The following is a 21021-nucleotide window of genomic DNA, read 5'->3' on the forward strand; positions in this document are numbered from 1 at the left end:
TACTATGGATCCAAAGAATATATATAAAAATCATGATAGAAGTTGTTCAAAGATAAATATAGTTCGCTCTGGTCAAGCTGAGATACTCAAAAGTTATGTCCATGTTGATGTTACAATCACAAAAGGCTACTATCGAAATATGCAAATAACTCTCAACTTTTGAAATCTAATTGCTATGTATTTAGGCACAATTTGAAATATATAGCATGTAAAGAGGGAGAGACGACAGATTTAAAAGACAAAACGAATTCATCAGATGCCGGCAAAGTCGATAAAAAAAAACAAATATATTTAGTGCCGACATTTATTTGAACTAATTGAAACTCATTTTGCTTGTTTTGCTTAGTTTTCTTATTCAATTAGCTAAAGTTTTTTACTTTTGGCTCTTTCTGAACTTAAGGCCACATTCAACAGCATTGGTGTAGAGCTGAAATGCCGTTTATTTATTTACTTTAGACGTTTAGGACTTTGGGCTTGAACACGCTTATTTACTGTTTGCCGAAATGCGAAACCGCAAACACAACGAAAGCCCAGAGTCGAAGCAAAACACTCCAAAGGCAGGCAGCACCGCAAGCCGCCTTCTCCTGCAGCAGCCAAACAAAACATGCGAAACTGTGGAGTGGTTGGGCGCTTGCATGCGGAAAAGTTAAACCAGAAATACTTTACCCAACTTAAATGCCTTTCAGGCAGACCACACAGAAGCGGAATGAGACGCACTGGACGTCAAACAGCGGAAGGCGTAAAGCAGAGAAAAGGCCGTCTCTTAGACGAGGAGCCAAAAAATATGTAAAAAGGCGCCCGTTCATAGCAAAAAGCCAAAGTGAGATGAGCAGAGAGGGCATTGGGGGGAAGTGTGGCATGTTGTCCACACAGAGACAGGGACAGAGACATGCCCACCCTCCTCCACGGACAGAAGCTGAATCGGGCTGCTGCTGCTGGCCAGTACGAAGTTAGCCTCGATGTTAACACAATTAAAGGGGAGGCAGCTGGAAGTGGTGCTCGATGACCGACAAGTCAGTGCAGGATGTCATTTTGTGCACTTGCCTTTCGCTTCCTATGTGTTTTTAAGTCATTATTTTTCATCATCTTTCAGCTTTTTGCTCAGCTAGCAAAAAGAGGCAAGTCACGCCGGGCATTTTCCCAGCTTTTCTTATCCAAATATTGAGAAAAAAATTCTTCCTCCAGAGCAGCGCACAAAAATAGAAAGGAGCAGAAACAAAACAAGGCAAACAACAGAAAAAAAGAAAAGCTCCAACTGTATCATATTTTATAAAATTCTTTGGAAGTCACTTAAATTGTCCTTGCAAAATATCTGGTGTTGTCCTGGGCTAAATTTATTCGTGTAATTTGATTGCAACACAAAGGACAACAGCAAATTTTATTGCACAGCTAATGTAAACGCAATTCTTGTTGAAACAGAAATAATTACAGTAAGAATAACTCAGATATCAGCTGGCTTTAAAGTGAACTTTAACATTTATCAGAAGCCAACGACAACGGCGAGACTTCCCTTTGCCATGTTTATCTTTTGCTTTACTCTTCTATAAAATTTTAAAAACACATTGAACCATCATTGCATTAAATTGTAAATTGTCTTATAAATACCAAACATTGGCGTTTTATGTTATATAAAAGGTTTCAAGTAAAAATTAAAACCGCTTAATAAGCCAAGCAACAAGCACTGAAACCACTGCCAGACACATTGCCTTTTTACCAATCTAAAAAGTAATTATGGTAAATATAAATAGGATTTTCGCCAGCTTGAAGGGTGTTCTATTCACTTTCGTATACAGTGGGCGACTTAGCATGTACTTAACATGCACTTGGGCATGTGCTTTTTGGTGTCTGCTGCAAACTGCAAGCAACGCGTTAACCTGTTTCATCTGACTTGGCTTTTAAGGCCATAATGGTTGGCTTTGTCCGCACTCTTCACTTACCCAAACACTTGCTCGTGCCCAGCAGTCTGCGCTGTCCTTGCTGTCAGTCACTCCGTCGTCAGCTTCGTGTATAACGCGAAAAATATTTACTGCCTCTGGATGTTTCTTTTACTTCTTTTTTTCCTTCCAATGCTTTTTTTCTGGAAATTACCCCTATTCTCTCTCTCTCTTTCTCTCTCTCTCTCTGCATCTTGCTGAACAAATTTTACGTGCTGTTTTCCCATTTGCCCTTTCTCCTTCTCTCCCTCTATATCTATCTGTGTCTCCTTGTACCCTTGCTTTGTGGCTAACTGAGATGTGATTTCCGCTGCAATAAAATAGAGCGTCTACCTTAAAGGCTTTATGGCCCCGTTTTGTCGCCGACTGGAATTCGTCATTTTATGGTCTTGTGGGTTCCTTTTCTGCTTCTTTCTTTCTACGTGTTTTTTTATTTTGTTTTTTTTTTTATGAACTCTTCTTTGCACTTTTTAGTTGGGTTAGGTTTTCAGAGACCCAAAAAATATTACCATAAAATATTAAATCATTTCTGCGCATCCTTTGAGTGAAGGACACCAAACTGCTTTTATGCCTGTTTCGAATGATGCGAATTTGTGCTCTCCATTGTGATAAGTATCCATTTATCATACACATTTCGACCAGCAGGGATTAGAGAGAGGCATCAATACAGAAATATAGACCCAAAAGCTTACAGTTAAACCTGGATAGGCGGGGAAACATCATCGTTTTGGAGACTTAGTTTTAAACGCTTGACTAAGGAAAATTCAACTTAATTTTTCAGCTGAAATATTTGAAAACTTAAAAAATGATTTAAAAACAATATTTAGATTGGATTTTGATTGCTCAATGTGACTAAAGAGAAAGTCTGCAAATATAAAATGCGTTTGCCTTCTTTGACATGAATTAAATTTTATTTCTATTTTTTATTTATTATTCAGATTTAAGTTTAGCTGACAATAATCTAATTATTGATCTGTTTCACAACTGTAAATGGCAACAACTCTCGCTCTTGCTCTCTCTCGCTCTCTCTTTCTCTCTCTCTCCCTCTCTCTCTCTGTTTCTTTGATTCAGAATTTCATTTGATTTGTCTTAGGTGTAGCATTTATTTATATTAATCGTATATTGTTAATAATATTTATACAACACACAGAGAAAGGTGCTAACATTTGACTTAATTATAGAAAGTTTTACCTTCTCCTCAGACTAGCTGCCCCCATTGCCCCTTTGCCTCTTTCTGCCGCTGCTATTTACAATGACATCTTTAATTAATCTCTAACCTAAATTACATAACTGCAGAGCGCGCAAAAGCTTACAAATAATTGAAGTCCGGCCTGGCTGTTCAATAAACGAGTCACGTTACAAGTCACGTCCCCTGACGCCTGCCTAGTCCTGGCAGGACCTTCAGCGCATCCACGAACAGCAACAGCAGCGGCGACGCCAACAGCAATCGGAACGTGCTGCGCTCAGCTGCGCCGGACATGATAGCCGATGCGGAGTATTCACCTGTTGGCAAAAGAGATGTGCGGGTGAGTGTGTGGGTGTGTGTGGGCGTGTGAGGGTGTGACAGTTGCAATTAATATGAATCATTTAACTCGCTGACAAAATAATTCACACGCACTCGCCATCGTTCACGTCACAGAAGCTACTACTCTCTACATATATACGTTTATATATATCTTTCACTATCAATACGTGTATAGGCGAAAGAATTTATGTGAAGGACTCACCGCTGAGGACGTGCAGGTCAACAGAGACGGACACGCTGTTCGATGGCTGGCACGTATAGTTGCCGGAGTCCTCTTTACGCACAAACGGTATAATTAATGAGCCGATCTGTAATTAATGCGGGCATTATTATTTCAGCTTCGGGCACTGTCTACTACAAAGTCAAATTTTATATATTTCATAATTCAATTAGCAGTTCCATTGCCTTGCTGTACAGTGTAACTGCACCTACCGTATTCTGATTGTCCCCGACTGTACCGAATATGTTGCGATCTATTTGCGTATACCAGCCCGTGCGCTCGTCGCTCTCGCTTATCTTCTTCTGTCCGCGAAACCAGATGATATACTTGGGTGGATCGAGAGTGCCACGCACGATGCAGTGCAGGGCTACCTTGCTGCCCGCCTTGACGAAGCGACTCTGATCGCCAATCAACTCAGTCTTGGGTGCTGCAAAGCAGAGCAATTAATATTAGGATATGGGAAGGGGCTTTCTGCTGCTTACTGATCACTTCCAGATAGACCTTAGCGCTCAGCTTGGGCTCGGTGGCCATTTGACACTCGTACCAGCCGGCATCGCTGGCAGCCACATACTTGATCTGCAGCGACCAGGTGTAGTCATTGTCCTCCTGGTATATCGACTGGAAACGCTCGTCTGCTATGAACGTGGTCTCATCCACGCTGATTATGTGACCATCCAGTAAGCGCACCCACGACACGGGCTTCTCCGATAGGCGATGGATCTGGAAATTGATACAAAGAATGCAAGAGGAGCTAAACAACATATCTGATTGAAGAAATATATATCTATATATATATAGACAGACAGAAGGATAAGCAAGACGACGAATGTTGAGAGATAATGGACTTTAGGGAATTAAGCTTGTCTCCTCTTGTGGCGAAGCTTTAAGAGATCTACCTCAAATCAATTCCTTTCTAACAAAGCACGGGTGAGATCTCCCTTTAACCGGGACTCAGGAACAACAAGGCACTATTTGCATATTGTGAACAACAACGGAGAGAGCGAGAAAGCAATCGACCTCGACACAAAGACGGGAAGAGAAGCATACTTATTTGCATACATACATTCCAATTGTATCCAAAACCAACAACAGCAGCAAAAAAACACGATGAAGAAGAAGCAGAAGAAACTATTATAAGAGGCCTCAAATTTACATTTACATGAGTGGAGGTGCCTGTGTGTGAGTTCCTTTAAAAAGCAGCCAAGAATAGAGAGCGGGCTGCAAAAAATAAGTGGTAGAAGGCAAATAGTTGTCGCTGAGAGGTTGCTTGCCTTGTTTGCGTCATAAAAATAAACGTAAACAAAATAAATTTGTTGATATGCAAATGAAATTATGCTGATCTGTGCGCAAAGTTTTTGCCCAGCAGACACCAGAGAGCAGCCAGCAGAAAGCAGACATCAGAAAGCCCGAGGCGTAGGGTAAACGAGCTGTGGACTGCCCTCGGCAAGCGGAAAGGCGAAACGGAAAACCAAAGCAAAATAGCCAAGCAACCAGATATTATCCAGAGCGAGCGGGCTGAAAAGGCTATTATTATACCTTAAGTTGGACACTGGGCAAGATATCATTAATTTGGTTCGGCTTCCCAATTGATGTTTGGATGCGATACAAGCAACAAGCAAACTGACGAAGAGTATGTGTGAGTGTTGGGCAAATATGTTAGCCCAAACAAACTACTGGAATTTGTGGGCATGACAATGGTAACGGATGACATATTGGCAAGAAATCGAGTTACAATCTAAGCTACTTCCAGTTATTCCTTTAGCATAATAAGAACGTGTAACAAGAGAAAATGCCTTAAGACATGACGAAACAAGCAATGTTTTAAGATGCTGAAAGTAAAAAAGTTGTTTGAATGCAGCTAAATAGACGCAAATTAAGGAATATTCTTGCAAAGACGAAAATATTTTTAGATAAAACATAAACGAAGGATAGAGAAGATGAAGTGCGCTGTGCGAATGTCTATTCGTGTTCATAATATTTTAAAGCTTGAAATATATACTAATATGTGTAATTAACAGAAAATACTTTAGATATAAGGAATCAAGTTTTAAGCTAATAAAAATAAATAAAAAGCTAAATATAAATAATAAAATCAAAAAATTAGTAGCTTAAATTTTTCATTAAGTTTACGATTTTGCTTTCCAGTCTATACATATGTAAAACTAAACACAGAGAGAGGTAAACCCACAAACACACACACACACAGATAGAGAGGTACACACACAAACACTCACACTTGACATACATCTCTTAGCCGTTGGCAATGAATGTCAGTGCTTGGGTTAGGGATTAGGTCCGGGCCTGGGGTTTGTCAGCGTTGTCGCCAGCACTCACCTGACATGGCATGTACGCGTGATTTCCCATTTGAGCCGTGATGTTTAGCACGGGCATTGTCAGATTTCTGCGCGGCTGCTGGCCTGGCAGCAGTTGCCCGTTGTGGGAGGCCAGATACGAATGCTGCTCATTAAACATTTGTTGCCGCTGCTGCTCTGGTGACAATGTTACAGTCTCCGCTGCAGCTGTGGATGCTGCTGCTGCGGCGGCCGCGGCGGCTGCTGCTTCAGCTGCAGCAGCGGCGGCGGCAGCAGCTCGGTAAGCTGGCAAATCTGCGGCCGCGAACACGGGAAACGGCGGCAAAAATGTGGGTATGGAGAAACCTTTAGTCAGTGATTCAGCGTTGGCCGGATGAGGATGCTGCAACACCACATTTTCCTCAGCCTCCGCCTCTGCCTCCGCCTCCGCCTCCACATCCTCATCCCCATCCTTCTCCGTTGGCCGTGACGTTGCTGTTTCAATGGAGTTGCGGGCTTCCGTTTCCGTCAAGCTTGGCACAGCCGTCGCGAGCTCTGTTGTTGATGTCGGATAAATTGTTGATATGAACAGCGTTGGCATCGCCGTCGCCATCGCTGACATTGTCGTTGTCGTTGTCGTTGTCGTTGTCGAATCGGTTGTTGTTTGTATTTCGGCCGTCGTTGCGGGCTGCGTAGTTAGCCCAATTTGTGCGGACTTAGTTGCTGCTACAGCTACAGCTCCTCTTGGCAGCCTCCCAGTCGCATTCCTTGTTATCGTTGGTGCTGTTGATGACATTGCCAGGGTCGTGCTCCAGTAGCCAGTTGTAGTTCTTGTTGTGGTCGGTGTTGTTGTTGTGGTTGGCTTTTTCGCTGTCAGTAATGCTGTTGAGTTTGGGTCTGTCGTAATTAGATCGTTTTGTGTTGTCATTGGGCTATCTGGCCAAGTGGATCTCGGGTAAGTCGTTAGCTGGGGCACTGCGGCAATCCTCGGCTGCTCGTAGGCTGAGCTGCAGGTGACAAGGTCTGTGGATAAAACACCAAAACACACATATAGAAGTACTCCATTTAGGTAAATTGCTGCAGCTGTGATGAAGACATTGATAAGAATACTTTCATAACTTGACAGAATTTAAGAATAAAATACTTAAAGCCAGAGGCTTATTTAAACTGCAGATATTATTAAAAAAATAGCGAATATTGAGCTGAAACACACTCGGTTTCAGATGCATTCAGGCTGAGCTTTAAAAGCTTGTAATTAAGTAAAATATTAAATAACAAATTATTAGAGAGATGGAAGCAATCAAAACGCTTCGCAACAAACAATATCAAATTGCAAGTGTTTTCATAGCTTTGAATACATATTTGCATAATCTGTAACTGATACTTAGCTGCAGCTATTGACATATTTACTGAGGCCAACAAATTCGATTGAGTTTTGTAATCTGAAATAAATACAAATATGCCCCGAATCCTAAATAAATAAATGGAGCGTGCGATGGGACTGCAATCAAAATTGAAATGTCTGCCACAGGTATATCAAAAGTGAGCGAAAAGCGAAATAATTATGAGATGTTAACTCAGGCCAAAATGCGTCCGCACTGACTTTTGTGATTTATGTGTGTTTGGGTGTAGAACTTTATAAGTCAGTGTAGAGCCATCTCATTTGCTGGCTTTGCTTATATTTCGTTTCAGTTAATTTTCAATTACGCTTTTATGCTAATTAAAATCGTCAAAAAAATGTTGCAGCTTTTCAGTTGGTTTTAATTTCGCGCAGCAGTTGGTGGGGCAGGTGCACGGGTGGCCGGGTGGTGCCATTGAAAACTTTTTGCTTTCGCGGGCTCCAGCCTCTTAAAAGAACACACAGTACTTATACTTAAAAATAATACAAAAAAAGAAACGTTTTCATATGTTGAGTATAAAGTTGCGAGTCGCTTATAAATATTGCAAATGTTCGCTCTTTGCAACAATAGCTAAAAGTGGCTCTTAAAATGTATTAAAAATTTATAAATATGCTTAATGCTTTAGCAACACGGCATGCAAATTGAATTTTGCATTCTGCTTGTAGTTTTATTATTTGATTACGTATGCATATTTACTAAGAAGTCTTTAAAGAAATCAATGGCAACGAAAACTTTGCAGAAACTATATTAAAAGATTACGGTCTAATCACTGCGTCTGTGTGTTTGTGTGTGCAACAGTTTTGCCAGTGATTAGGTTGCCATACATCTCAACTTTGCGCCGGCAAAAGTTGCTGTCACGACCCACTAAAGGACTTGTCGCCTCCGGGTCAATAGGCAACCAGCCGCAGCCGCTGAGCATAAAAAAAAAAGAAAAATGATGAGGGCGTGAACTAAGAACTCAGAACTCAACGCCATTCATGTGGAAAGTTTTAGCAGTCGCCTCCCACACGAATTGAACTGCGACGATGAATCCAAAAACAGTTTGGAACAAGTTACATGCGATTTGGTTCTTTATTCCTGCCACTGCTGCAGACTTCTTAAGTTTCTTCTTGGCTTTTCTTTCAGCTTTGTATTACAAAACGATTAATTTGAATGAGACTTGACTGGAGATGTGATTTGTCATTTCTTTAACTAGTTGATGAACTTGTTTAATTGAGTTAATGTGTCTCATTCTTTAAATTTAACAAATAATTAACTTAATCTTGGCCAATACGCAGCAAGGGTCAAAGCCGAACAGCAAAATTGTTGGCCAGCCCGCAACTGGGCCAAAAATCAGATGTCTAGCCTGGGATTTGAGCTGATTGCAGGTTTTTGCTTAGATTTCAAAGGGCCGATAGCAAGCAAAAAATTTGCATTTTTAAATTATTTCATTTCACGTTCTTGTCAGCCCTTGATAAAGGTACAATTTCTATCCCATTTTTTCGCTTTCGTTTTTTCAAGTTTTCAGTTTTTCGAAAAGCGCAAAAAACCGCATAAATTTTGCCACGAATCGGACGAATGTGAATGTGAATGTGAATGCGTGTGCGTGAGATTTGGGAGTGCTGATAAGGTCTCGGGTTAAAATGTAAAAAGGTAAATGGCCACCTGGACCCACAAAAAAATCTGCGAGTGCCGAAGCTCAAATGTGAAGCGCCGTAAAAATGCAAATTGAAAGCGAAACGAAACGAAATAGTAAATTTAAGAGCTACAACCGCCACAAGCGCCCGGTCTTCTTTCCGGCCATTACTCAGCTTCTGGCCAATTGGAATGCAGTTTTTTGCATGGCTCTGTTTGTGGAAAATGTATCCTTAAGGTTACCTTTGCTTGAGTTTTCAATTAAATCGGCTTAGGTACAATAAGCCGATACTCGACTGCGCAATACAAAGGGCATTCGAATCGAAAAAATACTTTCAATCTTGACAAAACTGAGTTTCGCTTTGTTTACTTTGGGTGCTAAGCCGATTAATTTACTGACCACAACAACACAAGGGCGTGTGCGTGTGAATCCTGTTACGAAAGGACCTCGTATGAAGTGTGATCTCAACAGCTATTGCACTCGGCGACAAAATGGCGACAGCAGCCAACACACGCCACGACACGCCCCACAGCCACAGCCACAATTGCTAGGCTAACATAAACAAATGCGAAGGAGCTGCCAGCAGGCAGGAAGACACTGCGTGGGCCAGGACATGTAAGCGAAACGTGCAATAACACTTAAATTGTTTTTGTTGTGTTTGCGGCCATCTACTTGGAATTGCCCGTCAGCGTGGTAAGTGGCTCAGCTCCCCGTGCCCCTCGGCTGAGTCCAGTTCATAGTTGCGTTGAAGTCCTCGCAGTTGGCACCGCATTCCCGGAATCTCATAATTCAAGCGTGTTACCAAAATGAACAACCGCTGAGCCTCCACTCACCTCGTCTCTGCCAATCTGTACGCAAACTGAATAGTAATGCGCTTAAATGAGGCCTCGAATTACTCAAATTAGGTTTGTTGCGTTCAAACGATGCAACGGGCGCCAGAGCCCAAAGCACCCACACACGCACAGCCATATTGATTGCGTGTATATGGAAATTTAAATTTCTGCACAGACAACATAATAGCTGGCTCATCAGCAACAGTGGGCTAGACGGTTTGCAAAAGGAAAATCGTCACAGCAGAATAAATATAAAAGAAAATGCTTCAGCTGTTGCAGCTCAATATATTGACTCAATATATTGATTTTTGAAATTTGATGAAGTCGCAGCATTTTGCTCCACTGTTCACATAACTGTTTTACAGCAGACAGTAAAAGCCCTTTTACTTCTTTTGCATTCCATATGTTGCTTTTAACCTTTTAGCCAAGCACCTCATAAAATTTACGAAGCAAACACTGGGCTGACTGAAGTGTTTTGCATAGAGAATGCATGTAAGTCTATTATTATGGATGAAATAAGCCAATATTTGAATGCTCGATAAATAATAAAACAAAAAACCTAGATACAAGGCCTAAGCATAGAATAAGTAGTTAGCCAGCAGCAAGCTCAGATGAGCGAGCTACAACAGCCCAAGTCGAGCTCAGTGAGCTGCAGCAGCTTCTGAGGAACTGCTCTGAGGATCTTACCACTGCTGGGGAAGGCTCAGTGCGACTCGAAGGATCAGATGTATGAAGTGCAGCACTTTCTGAAGATTCTTATATAATAACTTATGTCTATTGCCATGCTTTCCCTTAGGTCTTGATGCCAATTGGACGCCAGCAGCAGGCGGCCGTCAATGCCATGAGCAAACATTAAGATCTCGAACTGAAAACATTTTAATTTAAATAATATTCATAGCATGACAAGATAAATATCGTGTAATGAAATGAATACAAAGCTTCATAATCCGTATCAAAATCCCGCTCTTAATTACACGCAAGTAACAGGAGTTCACATGTGCAGCATTCGCTCTGGCACGCCCACTCCCGCCCTCTCTCGCCCTGTGGCCCGTTAAAGGTCAATGGATTAATTATGATTTCATGCTTAACAGCATTTTGTTGGCCATTTGATGCGTGTACACGTACATCATTAGCGGAGTATCAAAACTGGCAACAACTTTTGGCCAAACGGCAGGCGCAACTTTTTTGATGGGCTGCTCTGCCGCCGCTGCTGCTGCTGGGAAAGAGCGACTCGTAATTATAAAAAATATGCGTCTGTAATTTGGAAGCGCCCAGGGCCAAAAGTAATTACATATCCAATAAAAAGTCATGGCAGCAGGATGCGTAGCTAGCAGCGCTCATAATTAAAAACCCAACGACTAAACACTCTACAATCTGGCCAGCAAACCACTAGCCACCGCACCCGCCACCCCAGCCGCCGCCTGGTGTCTATGCAAAGACACACTCGCTGCGGCTTAAGGAAGCCAAATGGAAGCTTCATCAGCCAGCCATGACCACGGCTTACGATATGGTCCAGGCAGGCTGCGGCATTAAACACCAACACACACACACACATAAAAGCAAAACTTTCCACTGGGGAGTACTTTGGCTTATGGGCGCCTCGAGTGCGCATAAAACACGCGCCAGCAGATTGCTGAAGGCGCTTGGATTAGCTGCCAGAACCGAAGCCCCTAACCCGACCCAACCCAACCCATGCTCACTGAGTTAAGATAGTTGGCTAAGCGTCTATTTGTTGACAATTCTCTTAACTTGTTCTTTTTGTTTCTGCGGTTGTGACTGCGATTGCTGTGCGCAGCCATGGTTAATGGATGTCCTTGGGGTCCTCTTGCAAAGCGATTGTAAAATCGACTAAAACCTTAAACTAAACAACTCATCTTTAAAATGGAGTTGTTCTTTAATTCTTTTCAAGAAAGTTTTTATATTTTTAATTTCTGAGACTAGCCATTACCTTAGACTTTATAAGCCGACTTACCTACACATTTGTTTAGATCTATGTTTGCCTGAGCTCTGTCTAAGTGCAATTAAACTTCTCAGCCTTAACGAACTTTGGACCAAGCAGCTAAACTTCTGAGCCTAACTTTTGACCAAACTTTTCAACCGAACCGAAATTTAGAATGGCGTATTAACCTATTCTAACTTTGAATTAGTCTGTTAAACACAAATTGACTTATTTGTGAGAGTTACAAGTCTTGACTGCTGCATTCTAAAAGCTTGCTAATCCAAGTGAACTTTAGATTTTGAGCTAAACCGGCTTCTACCATTGTTACCTTTGTTTATTCACATGATTGGCATAACTCTTTGGGTATGCAGTGCTGGCATGTCAAATCAATTTACAGTTATCGTCAAGCTGTTGTCAAGTGTTTAACCACCTGCTATTTATGATTTACAACGCACTTATTCTAGATGAATTGAAATGGCATTTGGCATTTGGCATTTGATGAGATGCGCAAAAATATTTGGCATAAATATTTAAAACTCGTGCTCGGAAATGCTTATAAATCGATCAATAGGCAATTACGCCCGCCTTTTTCCGCCTACAAATAAATAAATAAACATATTTGCCCGAGTGGAGCAAGGGCAGCCATAACATTAAATAGCAAATTGTACTTATATCTATGGCTAAGCAAATACAAAATTCTGACTACGCATGAAACACACATTTGCATGAGTGTGTGTAAGTGGGTGGCCCATTGGGTGGCTGCAGCTGCTGGGGAATGTTGTGTTTAGTGAAAATTGCTTCAACAATTTTCTTGTAGTCATTCAGAGTGAAACATATGTTGGGTGTCACAGTTAAAATATGTATATACGATATGCCAACACACAAATAGCGGCAACAGCCGCGCGTTGGCCTGGGTCGAAATTCAATAGCAGGCAAACAACTCGAACAGTCAGTCGACTTGACGCCTACTTCGGGCTCGCCCCCTTTCCCTCTGACTGTCTCTTTTACTCTCTTTGTTTTTATGCAGTGCTCTTGCCTTTTGGTTTGGGACTGGCTCAATTTATTTTTATGGCATCATGTTTGGTCGCTACGTGTGGCAAAGAAGGACTCTCCATTTTTTCGCCTTTGCCTTTGGCGTCTGTTTCAGCTGCGTAAATTGAAACTGGAGCATTGCCCGGCATCCCGTTACGTATACGCACCGTACTCGTGCGCGTACTTTACCACGTTCTTATTAATGTGTCTAACAGCAGTTGTATTGCCGGAGACAGTCTGATTCTCGCTTCACTCCTACATCAAAGGCTCAACATATTATATCAAAGCACTGCGAGGCATTGACGTCATACTTCAAATGGCAAAACACACAACAAATCTGAATATCTCGTATTCTGCTGTATAAGGTGCAAAAGGTCTGAGGCGATACGCGTTACGCGATACTTCTGCGAAGCACAAGCGCGTCAGATATAAAATGATATTTGATGTATAAAAATAACTCTAAACTCAAATCAACATTAACTTCTCACAGCTTCACAGCTTTGTACCTCACAAATATAGTTTGGTCGAAGAAATATTTTGTATCTTTAGTTGTATTTTATATCTTTGAGGTAACATCCCACAGGTAAACTGTGCAACTTATGGTTGATGTATCCCATTTTAAATAGGTCAACCAAATGAAAGCGAATTAAATGCGGAAATCAACTCACAGAGCACGTCGCAAAGCGACTGATTATAATTGAAAATCAAAACCGAGTTCAAGCAAAATTCTGCTAACCACATTAATATTGAGGTTATTTGCATTTTGGCTTTGATTATGCGAAAGGTTGCGCAATGAACTGCGCACATTTCAACGTTGTTGATTTTGTTTTGTTATTGCAAAAGATTGAGTGAATCAGAGCGAATTCTTTCTGGCTGCCCTCTGCGTACAACTCCCAAGTGGATGCGTATAAATCAAGCAAAATAATTATGCGAATCTGCAGGACATTCCATTATCTGTGTTTTGGGCTCTTCCGCAATGCTTTTTATCGCGCCGCTCGCTTTTATTGCCGTTTACCAAACGCTGACCCGCGCACCCGCCCACCGACACACTCAGCACTCAGACCGCCGCCCACGACCGCACTCACCGCCACCGCTACAGGGGAGTGCCCTGTCCAACAAATGCTGCTGCCGCCGTCGGCACAGCTCATAAATAAGTTCCAACGTCGCCAAAACAAAACATTTTTCATCTGCCTCTCGGCCGAACACGGCTGTCGGTCCTCATCCGTCGTCGTCTGTCGGCATGTGCTCTGGGAATATTTCATAAATTTCGACGCTAGCCCCGAAACTGAACCTCTGAACCTCTGCACCTCTCGCTCGCTGCCTCTGCCCCTCTATATAGACCGCACTCTGCCTCTGCCTCTCTATATAGACCGATATATAGGCCATTGCTCTAACATTTTTACTTGTTATTTTGGGGCCATTTTCACACTTAGAGCGACCAGAGCAAGGCGGCTGCCCCTCATAAGACTCATTGACTTTTGGTCGACTGCACTTTGTCATCTGGTGGGCACTTTTCCTATTTTTCAACAATTACACGCCCCAGCCACACACTTGTTGTTGTTCTTCTGGTCGTTGTTGTTGTAGTTCTTGTTTAGCTATTGTTACTGGGTGTTTTTCGCTTATATGACTCGCCTTGCGTCCTGTGCTTTGCGCTTTTGATTGGTCGCAGCGACGGCAACGCAAACCCTCTGAATAATTTAAGGTCCATCTTCCCTCACAATTTTTCAGGGCAAAGGAGCAGCGTGGCACTCAAACAAAATTGTTAGTTTAGGGCGTTCAAGTCAATGGACAGTGGCAACAATTGCTGCGAAATAGAAAATAATTAAGAAATGTCAGATATTAAAAATTTGAGACCCCTTTAACAGCTACTAAAGCCTAGCGCAATCAGCATAGGAAAACAAGTCAAAAGCCCGCAGAGTAGAGAATATGCAAAACACTCGCTCTGCTAACCACTGTGCCTCATAAAGCAAAGTATTTGATGTTCGGATGCATGCAGGATGTGGCACAAGCTCACAGCTGGCGTCACAGCCGGCACGCTACGGTTCGGTTCGGTTGGGCTGCTGAGCTCGTTTTAGTTCAGGATTTTTTGCTAGGTGTTTGTTGGGCAACACTTCAGGCGCAGGCTGGCGACAGCAACAGCAACAGCTAAAGTATCGTCATCAGCGACAGAGGTCAACCGACATGTGCCCCTGTGCATGGCCCAGAACATGTGGGTTGCTATCCTTGTTGTGCAGATTCATAATTTATGAAGGTAAACAAACACTTTTGGTCGGAATAACCCAATTGGTTCGTGTGTTGCCTCAGCATTCTCCTCTGACCGGGCATTAAAGGATTTACCGTTTAAGGGGGCGTGGCAGAATTTGGCTGGCATGGCACAGGCAACCAGGCAGGAGGCAGCCAGACAGCTAGCACCGGCTCATCCAGCTTGAAACTTTCGCACATTCTCCAAATTAGCCAAGTGCACAGAGTGCACGGAGAGCACGAGTTCCAAAAAATGTTGTAATATTACAAAATTTATACAAAAAGCATCAGCAGCAGCAGCAACATCAGACAAACTTCATTTATTTGGCATAACGAGCTGCACTCAAACTTTTATGAAAGCGCATTGGGATTGCTGGCGAAAATCCCCACATCCTTTATGCTGCAGGTCCTTGAAATTGGATGAGCATTTGTTTGGCTGACAGCATCCACAAAATGTTGCCACTGCAAATGTGTTTATTAAACATTTGCTGGCAAGCTTTCAATTTCGTTAATGTTTTCAGCGCATTTTTCAAAGCTCTGCCAAGCCGAGCCACAAATTTATTGTTTTATTTTCTTTCTTTGCAGCTCTGCATATTGGTCAGCGAGCATTTGCCATTTGCCCAAACGCCGCTGTAAGCGGTTTCTCGCATTTAACAATGGTGCTCTACAGGGCAGCCAGAGGGTTAAGGAACTCTCAAGTGCGGCTCATGAATTATGGCGAAGTGGATTGGCAAGGGGGCATAACGGGCCAGAACGCTTGAAACTTTTGTATTGAAATGTGCGCACATCTGTTAATAATTTAAATTGCATCGGAAAAGCGATTCGTAAAAGAGCGTCTGCTAAAAGGCCATAATAATAACTTCTTCACAATACTATAAAATGGACCATTTGATTTAAAGCCAGAGACGCAGTTCAATGATCTCTTACTCCTCAGATACTGCAGTTGATATAGTGGCTAATCAACAGGCTTAAGGCCATTGAATCTATTTGGTATACAACCATCGTTTCAACGTTCAAATATATTGTTTTGTTTCCTTTCTGCTGCCGGCTCGTATGCTATCATGTATATCATATATCGATATATATGATATATCGATATTTTCTGCATATTCTGCGATACATATTTGACATCACTATATACGTAATACGAAAGTAAGTATCGGCTCTTAAAATGTTTTCTATCATTTTTTCCGTCACATGGTATCGATATATCTAAAGTAGTCGTGTCGTTAGTCTCGATATGTTCTCTATATATATTATGCTGGCAACTCTACCTCTAATTTAAGGTTAAGGCTGAACCACCTCAAATATGCCTATTGGCAGCAAGATGGTTTCAATATAATAATAATACATATACCAAAGCATAAATCCCGTTATGGAGCATTATGAGAAGCAGGAGAAGATAGGTGAAGGCAGCTACGGCGTTGTCTATAAGGCGCTGAATCGCTTGACCGGCCAGCTTGTCGCCCTAAAGAACATCAGACACAACGCTGGGGAGGAGGGCATGCCGTCGACGGCTATAAGAGAGATATCGCTGCTCAAGGAGCTGAAGCATCCCAACATAGTCAGGCTGCATGATGTCGTGATGGTGGACTCCAGCATATACTTGATACTCGAATACCTATCAATGGACCTGCGACAGTATATCAACACGCTGCCAGCCAACCAACTGATGGACCCGAATCTGCTGTCCAGTTACCTTTTCCAGGTGACCAGCGCAATACTCTACTGTCATCGGCGACGGGTGATGCATCGGGACCTGACTCCGCAAAATCTGCTGATCGATCAGTTTGGCCGAGTCAAGGTGGCTGACTTTGGTCTGGGCTGCTATTTCCAGGTGCCAATGCGCACGCTCACCCACGAGGTGGTCACACTCTGGTACCGGGCACCCGAGATCCTGATGGGTTGTCCACGCTACGCTTGTCCCGTGGACATCTGGTCCATTGGCTGCATCTTCTTTGAGATGGCAACGCGTAAGACCCTGTTCCAGGGCGACTCAGAGATAGATCAGCTCTTTCGCATATTCCGCATGTTGGGCACCCCAAATGAGGATTCCTGGCCGGGCGTATCCGCACTGCCCGACTACAAGAGCAGCTTTCCCAACTGGACAAACAATAAGATAGGCCAGCTGAGGGAAAGCCTGGGCTCTTTCGACTCGAGTGTCGACCTCTTGGCCAAGATAATCGTCTATGAGCCAGCGAGACGTTTGTCAGCTGAGCAAATTCTAGAACATAAGTATTTCAAGGAAAATGCCAACATCCTAAAGTCTCAAACTGTCAATAAAAGTTTTTAATATATTCGTGTGATATAAAAATCTTTCTTGTAGCACGCGCGTGCTAATCGGCTTTATTAAGGGATTTTTGTGCACGCGTGTAAAATTAATTTAATTATTTTCCGCTATGCTTAAACCTCATCTTCATCTTCGTCTTCTTCACAAAAGCGGGAAACTGAACCAAAGTTAAGAGGCTAGACTTTTGCTTGGATGCCCGAAGGGTCACAGAGCCCTCAAATTTGATCGGTGCACAGTGGGTCGAAGCAGTTGGAAAGCTGTGCTGGCACCTTGGTACACAGCACTGATTATACAACCAATTAATGCTTGCTCTTCGTTAAATATTATTTTTCAATTTTCTTTGAAGTATTTTCGTCCTTTAGCCTAGGCTATTTGTCCACTGTGCGATTGAGTCAGGCGTTAAGAAAAACAAACACAATGACTGAGTTTCATGGAGTGGAAATTATAATTGCCCTACAGCCATCGCTGAAGGTACTCAACACAAGTCAACTCAAGTCGAAGGTTGACTCATGGATGCCCTGCAAACAAGAATTCGTTACACAGAATTCACAGAATTCGTTAGTTTTTTTCAAAATAAAAAATAATATCTAAAATATTCAGATCAAATTGAATGATATCTGGACTGGAAAAAATAAGATAAAGTATTTTAGATAAATATTCTAAAACTATTTCAACTATAAATTTAAATTAAATAATGCCAAGCAATATGCCCCAATTATATGAAACTTAAAGGCTTCTTCGGGATTATTTCATTTGGTAAATTGACAGATTTTTAATCACACAATTTCATAGATGATGTGGATTTTAATAATGCTGCCTGAAGCGAATCCAATTAGACAAGCAGAAACAGACATCTTTGGCATATGACAGATTCAATTATATTGTTAACGCACATGCGTAAAGTTCAAGGACGAACGACATCTTAAGCTGAGGACAGAAATCGTAGGTCAGGACTGTGGGGGCGCAAATTAAATATTAAAAAATTTTGAGCTAGACATAAACGCACGGACACAGTCACAGTCGCAGTCGCAGTCAGAGCCACATATGGCCCCGGGCTATACTTACATGTCCCCAAGTTGAGGGCAGCCAGGAGCATAGGGAGCTGAGCCGTCAGCCAAATGCGTTGCCAACTCAACGTCTTGCTCGTGCGTACAAATTGGCGCCGCTGTCCAGCATCTTCGTCTGAGTCTAAGACTGTCATCTTTGCAGTTGTTAGCTTCCTTGTGCTGGTCCTGCTGCCGCGGCTGCTCGTCCTGGCAGTCCCACTGGCACGGTTGCTTGCAGCGATGACACTTAGAGCTTTTGTGCGCTCATTGCTCGGCGTCTGCCGGCATTGGGGACTCGTTTGCGGAACCATCGGCGGAGCATTGTCTCCAAGTGTTCTCCACGTTGCTGGCCTCTGATTCTGATTGCAGTGCGCCCCGTTGGCTGTCAAAGTTTTTCGCATTCTATGCGAAATGTGTGCGTCTATTCCCAGACGCTGGTGCTTGCCCGTCCCAGATAAATAGGTTTATTGAATTAATTCGCTGGGGTCGGGATACGCGCTCGTTGGCTTCCTTCCGTTGCTTTTCAGCAGATTGCAGCTTGCTTATATATATATATATATATATAAATTTTATTTTTATTTTTATATTTATTTTTTTGGATCTCTCTTGTGTCGTTCTTTGATTTTATTGCCACGCGCTTTCATTGCTTTTCCTATTGCTTCACCTTGTGCCAGTTACAGTAAAAATTCTTGGTCTATTCGTTGAAAGAAACTGCGCAAATTCAAAGGAAATATATATATATTTGATATATATATATATTTGATATATATAAGTCAATCATGTGATGATTCAATATAAATATGATTACGAATTTCGATTAGCTTTTATCTAGATTTTCTATTCGTATCTCATCTATTTTTATTTGTAATATATTTTTAGTCTTACTGCGCCCATAATTTTAGCTTCAACTTCTCTTAGATCGGCAAGCTATCATGCAAATTTTTCAAATTACCAGCCAATTGGGAGAACTTGGATGTCTTCTTTCGATATATATTCACGTAGCATATGCCAAACTAGCGCGAACGTTACTTTGCCATGAGTTATGTTGAAAGTTTTTCACAAAAGAGATTTGGGAACTTGCGGCACACTTACACTGTTGAACAAGTTTTCAGCTTTGCACCAGAGTCTATGCGTCGCTTGATAAATTGTATTTTTAATGTTTCATTTCTTCACTGGACTTAGCACGTGAGGCAAGTTATTTACAGTTGAGCTCCACTTTATGGCTTAAGCCGCGTTGAAAATATTATTCAAGTTTTTATTCTGTGCCTTTTTATAATACACAATAATCCCTTTTTACGACATTGCGGCCGCAGCAGCAGCGCAGCTCCTCTTTTTTTTTTGTTGCTCTTTGGCTCGTCCTTTGCACATTTAGTTGCCCATTCTAATATACATTTTAATACAACAGAACAGAACAACAAACAAATTTGGAAAGTGATTTCGGCACTTGCTTAGCCAACGTGCTGACTCAGCCAAGACACTTGGGACGCTCACAGACACACACTCACACACACTCACACACACACACACCTACACACACATATCTCAGTTCGTTCCTTAAAATAGCTCTGCAACTGCCAATCCCTTGCGCCTTGCACCTATTTGTGGCACACTTAGCCGCCTCAGCTCGCATCTAAACAAAAGCACTTGGCCAGACGTTGGCGCCTCGCACGAGTTGCGACCGACGAGTTTCGAGACATCCGCTTTGGATCTGAGCGTTTGGCCTGTCACGTCCGCTCGCAAAGGATGCAAATTTTCAACTGAATCGCGTGCAGCCAGCGGCAGGAAACTCGTGCTGCCCCGCTGCGCCTGTTATCTGTTAGTTGGCTCCATGTTCCAGTTCCCAGCATCCGCAATACGCTTGCTTTTGCCCCTGTTCCATTCCATTTTCCGCACGTTCCGGCTGCTGTTAACGTTTCTCCTTTACACTTGTGCCGGCTATACGCCCTGCGCATGTCCTTCGCCCTTAACCATGGCCAAATGTGAAGCTTACAATAGATTTCAAATTTATTTACTCAATGCTTAGCTGCTCAGTGAGCCAACAGTAAATTAAACAAATGTTTGACGAAAGTTAATATAACTATATTTGAGCAGAAAATATAGTCACAAAATATTATGCATGAAGCGAGGAAAGGGAAATGACAGAGTTTTGGAAAACTTTTTCTTGTTTCATAGTTCAAACAGCCAAGGAATTATTGGAATATTAAAATCTTCAAGTCATAAAATTTCCAACATATTTTTAAAAAAATATTTAATTTCAAAGTTTTGAATGCTTTCAAAATTAACCCTATAAACTTTGACTTTTGATTTGAAGTCTTATTAAGCTAAGATAATTTTCTTCTTTAGAAACATTTATAGAAAAGTTATAAATACTGGAAAAAATATATATAATATATGAAATACAAAAATATTAAATATATATAGCGAAGATCTTTGACTCCTACTGCACTTTCAGTTGCACTTTAACAATGTCGGACTTAAATCAAGTTCAAGCTCAACAGATTAGTTTCGGCCATGGCTATTCGTTGTGCAGCGTATCGATGCTACATATATATTTTTTAAGCTTTTGCTATTGGGTTCAACAAATTGTCGCACTCTAAATCAAAGCCAGACCTCTTTGGACTGGCGCCTTAAATTAACTTAACATTTTGGGCCTTT

At 42.0% G+C, this 21021-nt stretch overlaps 2 protein-coding genes across 2 annotated transcripts; one reads left to right on the plus strand and one right to left on the minus strand.

Annotated features, from left to right (window-relative positions):
* Positions 1–3213: 3213 nt before the first annotated feature.
* Positions 3214–18896, minus strand: LOC111592394 (cell wall protein DAN4). The gene is made up of 6 exons (XM_030222810.1): positions 18386–18896; positions 6014–6993; positions 4162–4399; positions 3892–4106; positions 3662–3767; positions 3214–3437 (listed from the first exon to the last, which is right to left on the minus strand). The coding sequence occupies exons 1-6, from the start codon at positions 18765–18767 to the stop codon at positions 3298–3300; spliced, it is 2061 nt and encodes a 686-aa protein (XP_030078670.1). The 5' UTR covers positions 18768–18896; the 3' UTR covers positions 3214–3297.
* On the plus strand, positions 16265–17836 carry LOC111592371 (cyclin-dependent kinase 1-like). Its single transcript, XM_023304537.2, has one exon. It carries the CDS (start codon positions 16406–16408, stop codon positions 17321–17323), a length of 918 nt encoding a protein of 305 aa, XP_023160305.2. The 5' UTR covers positions 16265–16405; the 3' UTR covers positions 17324–17836.
* Positions 18897–21021: the final 2125 nt, after the last annotated feature.

Source organism: Drosophila hydei, unplaced genomic scaffold (genome assembly GCF_003285905.1).
Source record: "Drosophila hydei strain 15085-1641.00,03,60 unplaced genomic scaffold, DhydRS2 tig00000063-arrow-pilon, whole genome shotgun sequence".
Classification (NCBI taxonomy): Eukaryota; Metazoa; Arthropoda; class Insecta; order Diptera; family Drosophilidae; genus Drosophila; species Drosophila hydei.

Bases quoted from the DNA above. Each gene is read 5' to 3' on its own strand.
- LOC111592371 (XM_023304537.2), top strand. From the start codon at position 16,406: ATGGAGCATTATGAGAAGCAGGAGAAGATAGGTGAAGGCAGCTACGGC.
- LOC111592394 (XM_030222810.1), bottom strand. From the start codon at position 18,767: ATGCGAAAAACTTTGACAGCCAACGGGGCGCACTGCAATCAGAATCAG. The intron at 3,768-3,891 runs GTAGGTGCAGTT...CATTAATTACAG, and splicing joins TCGGGGACAATCAGAATACG to ATCGGCTCATTAATTATACC. The intron at 3,438-3,661 runs GTGAGTCCTTCA...TTTTGCCAACAG, and splicing joins TGACCTGCACGTCCTCAGCG to GTGAATACTCCGCATCGGCT.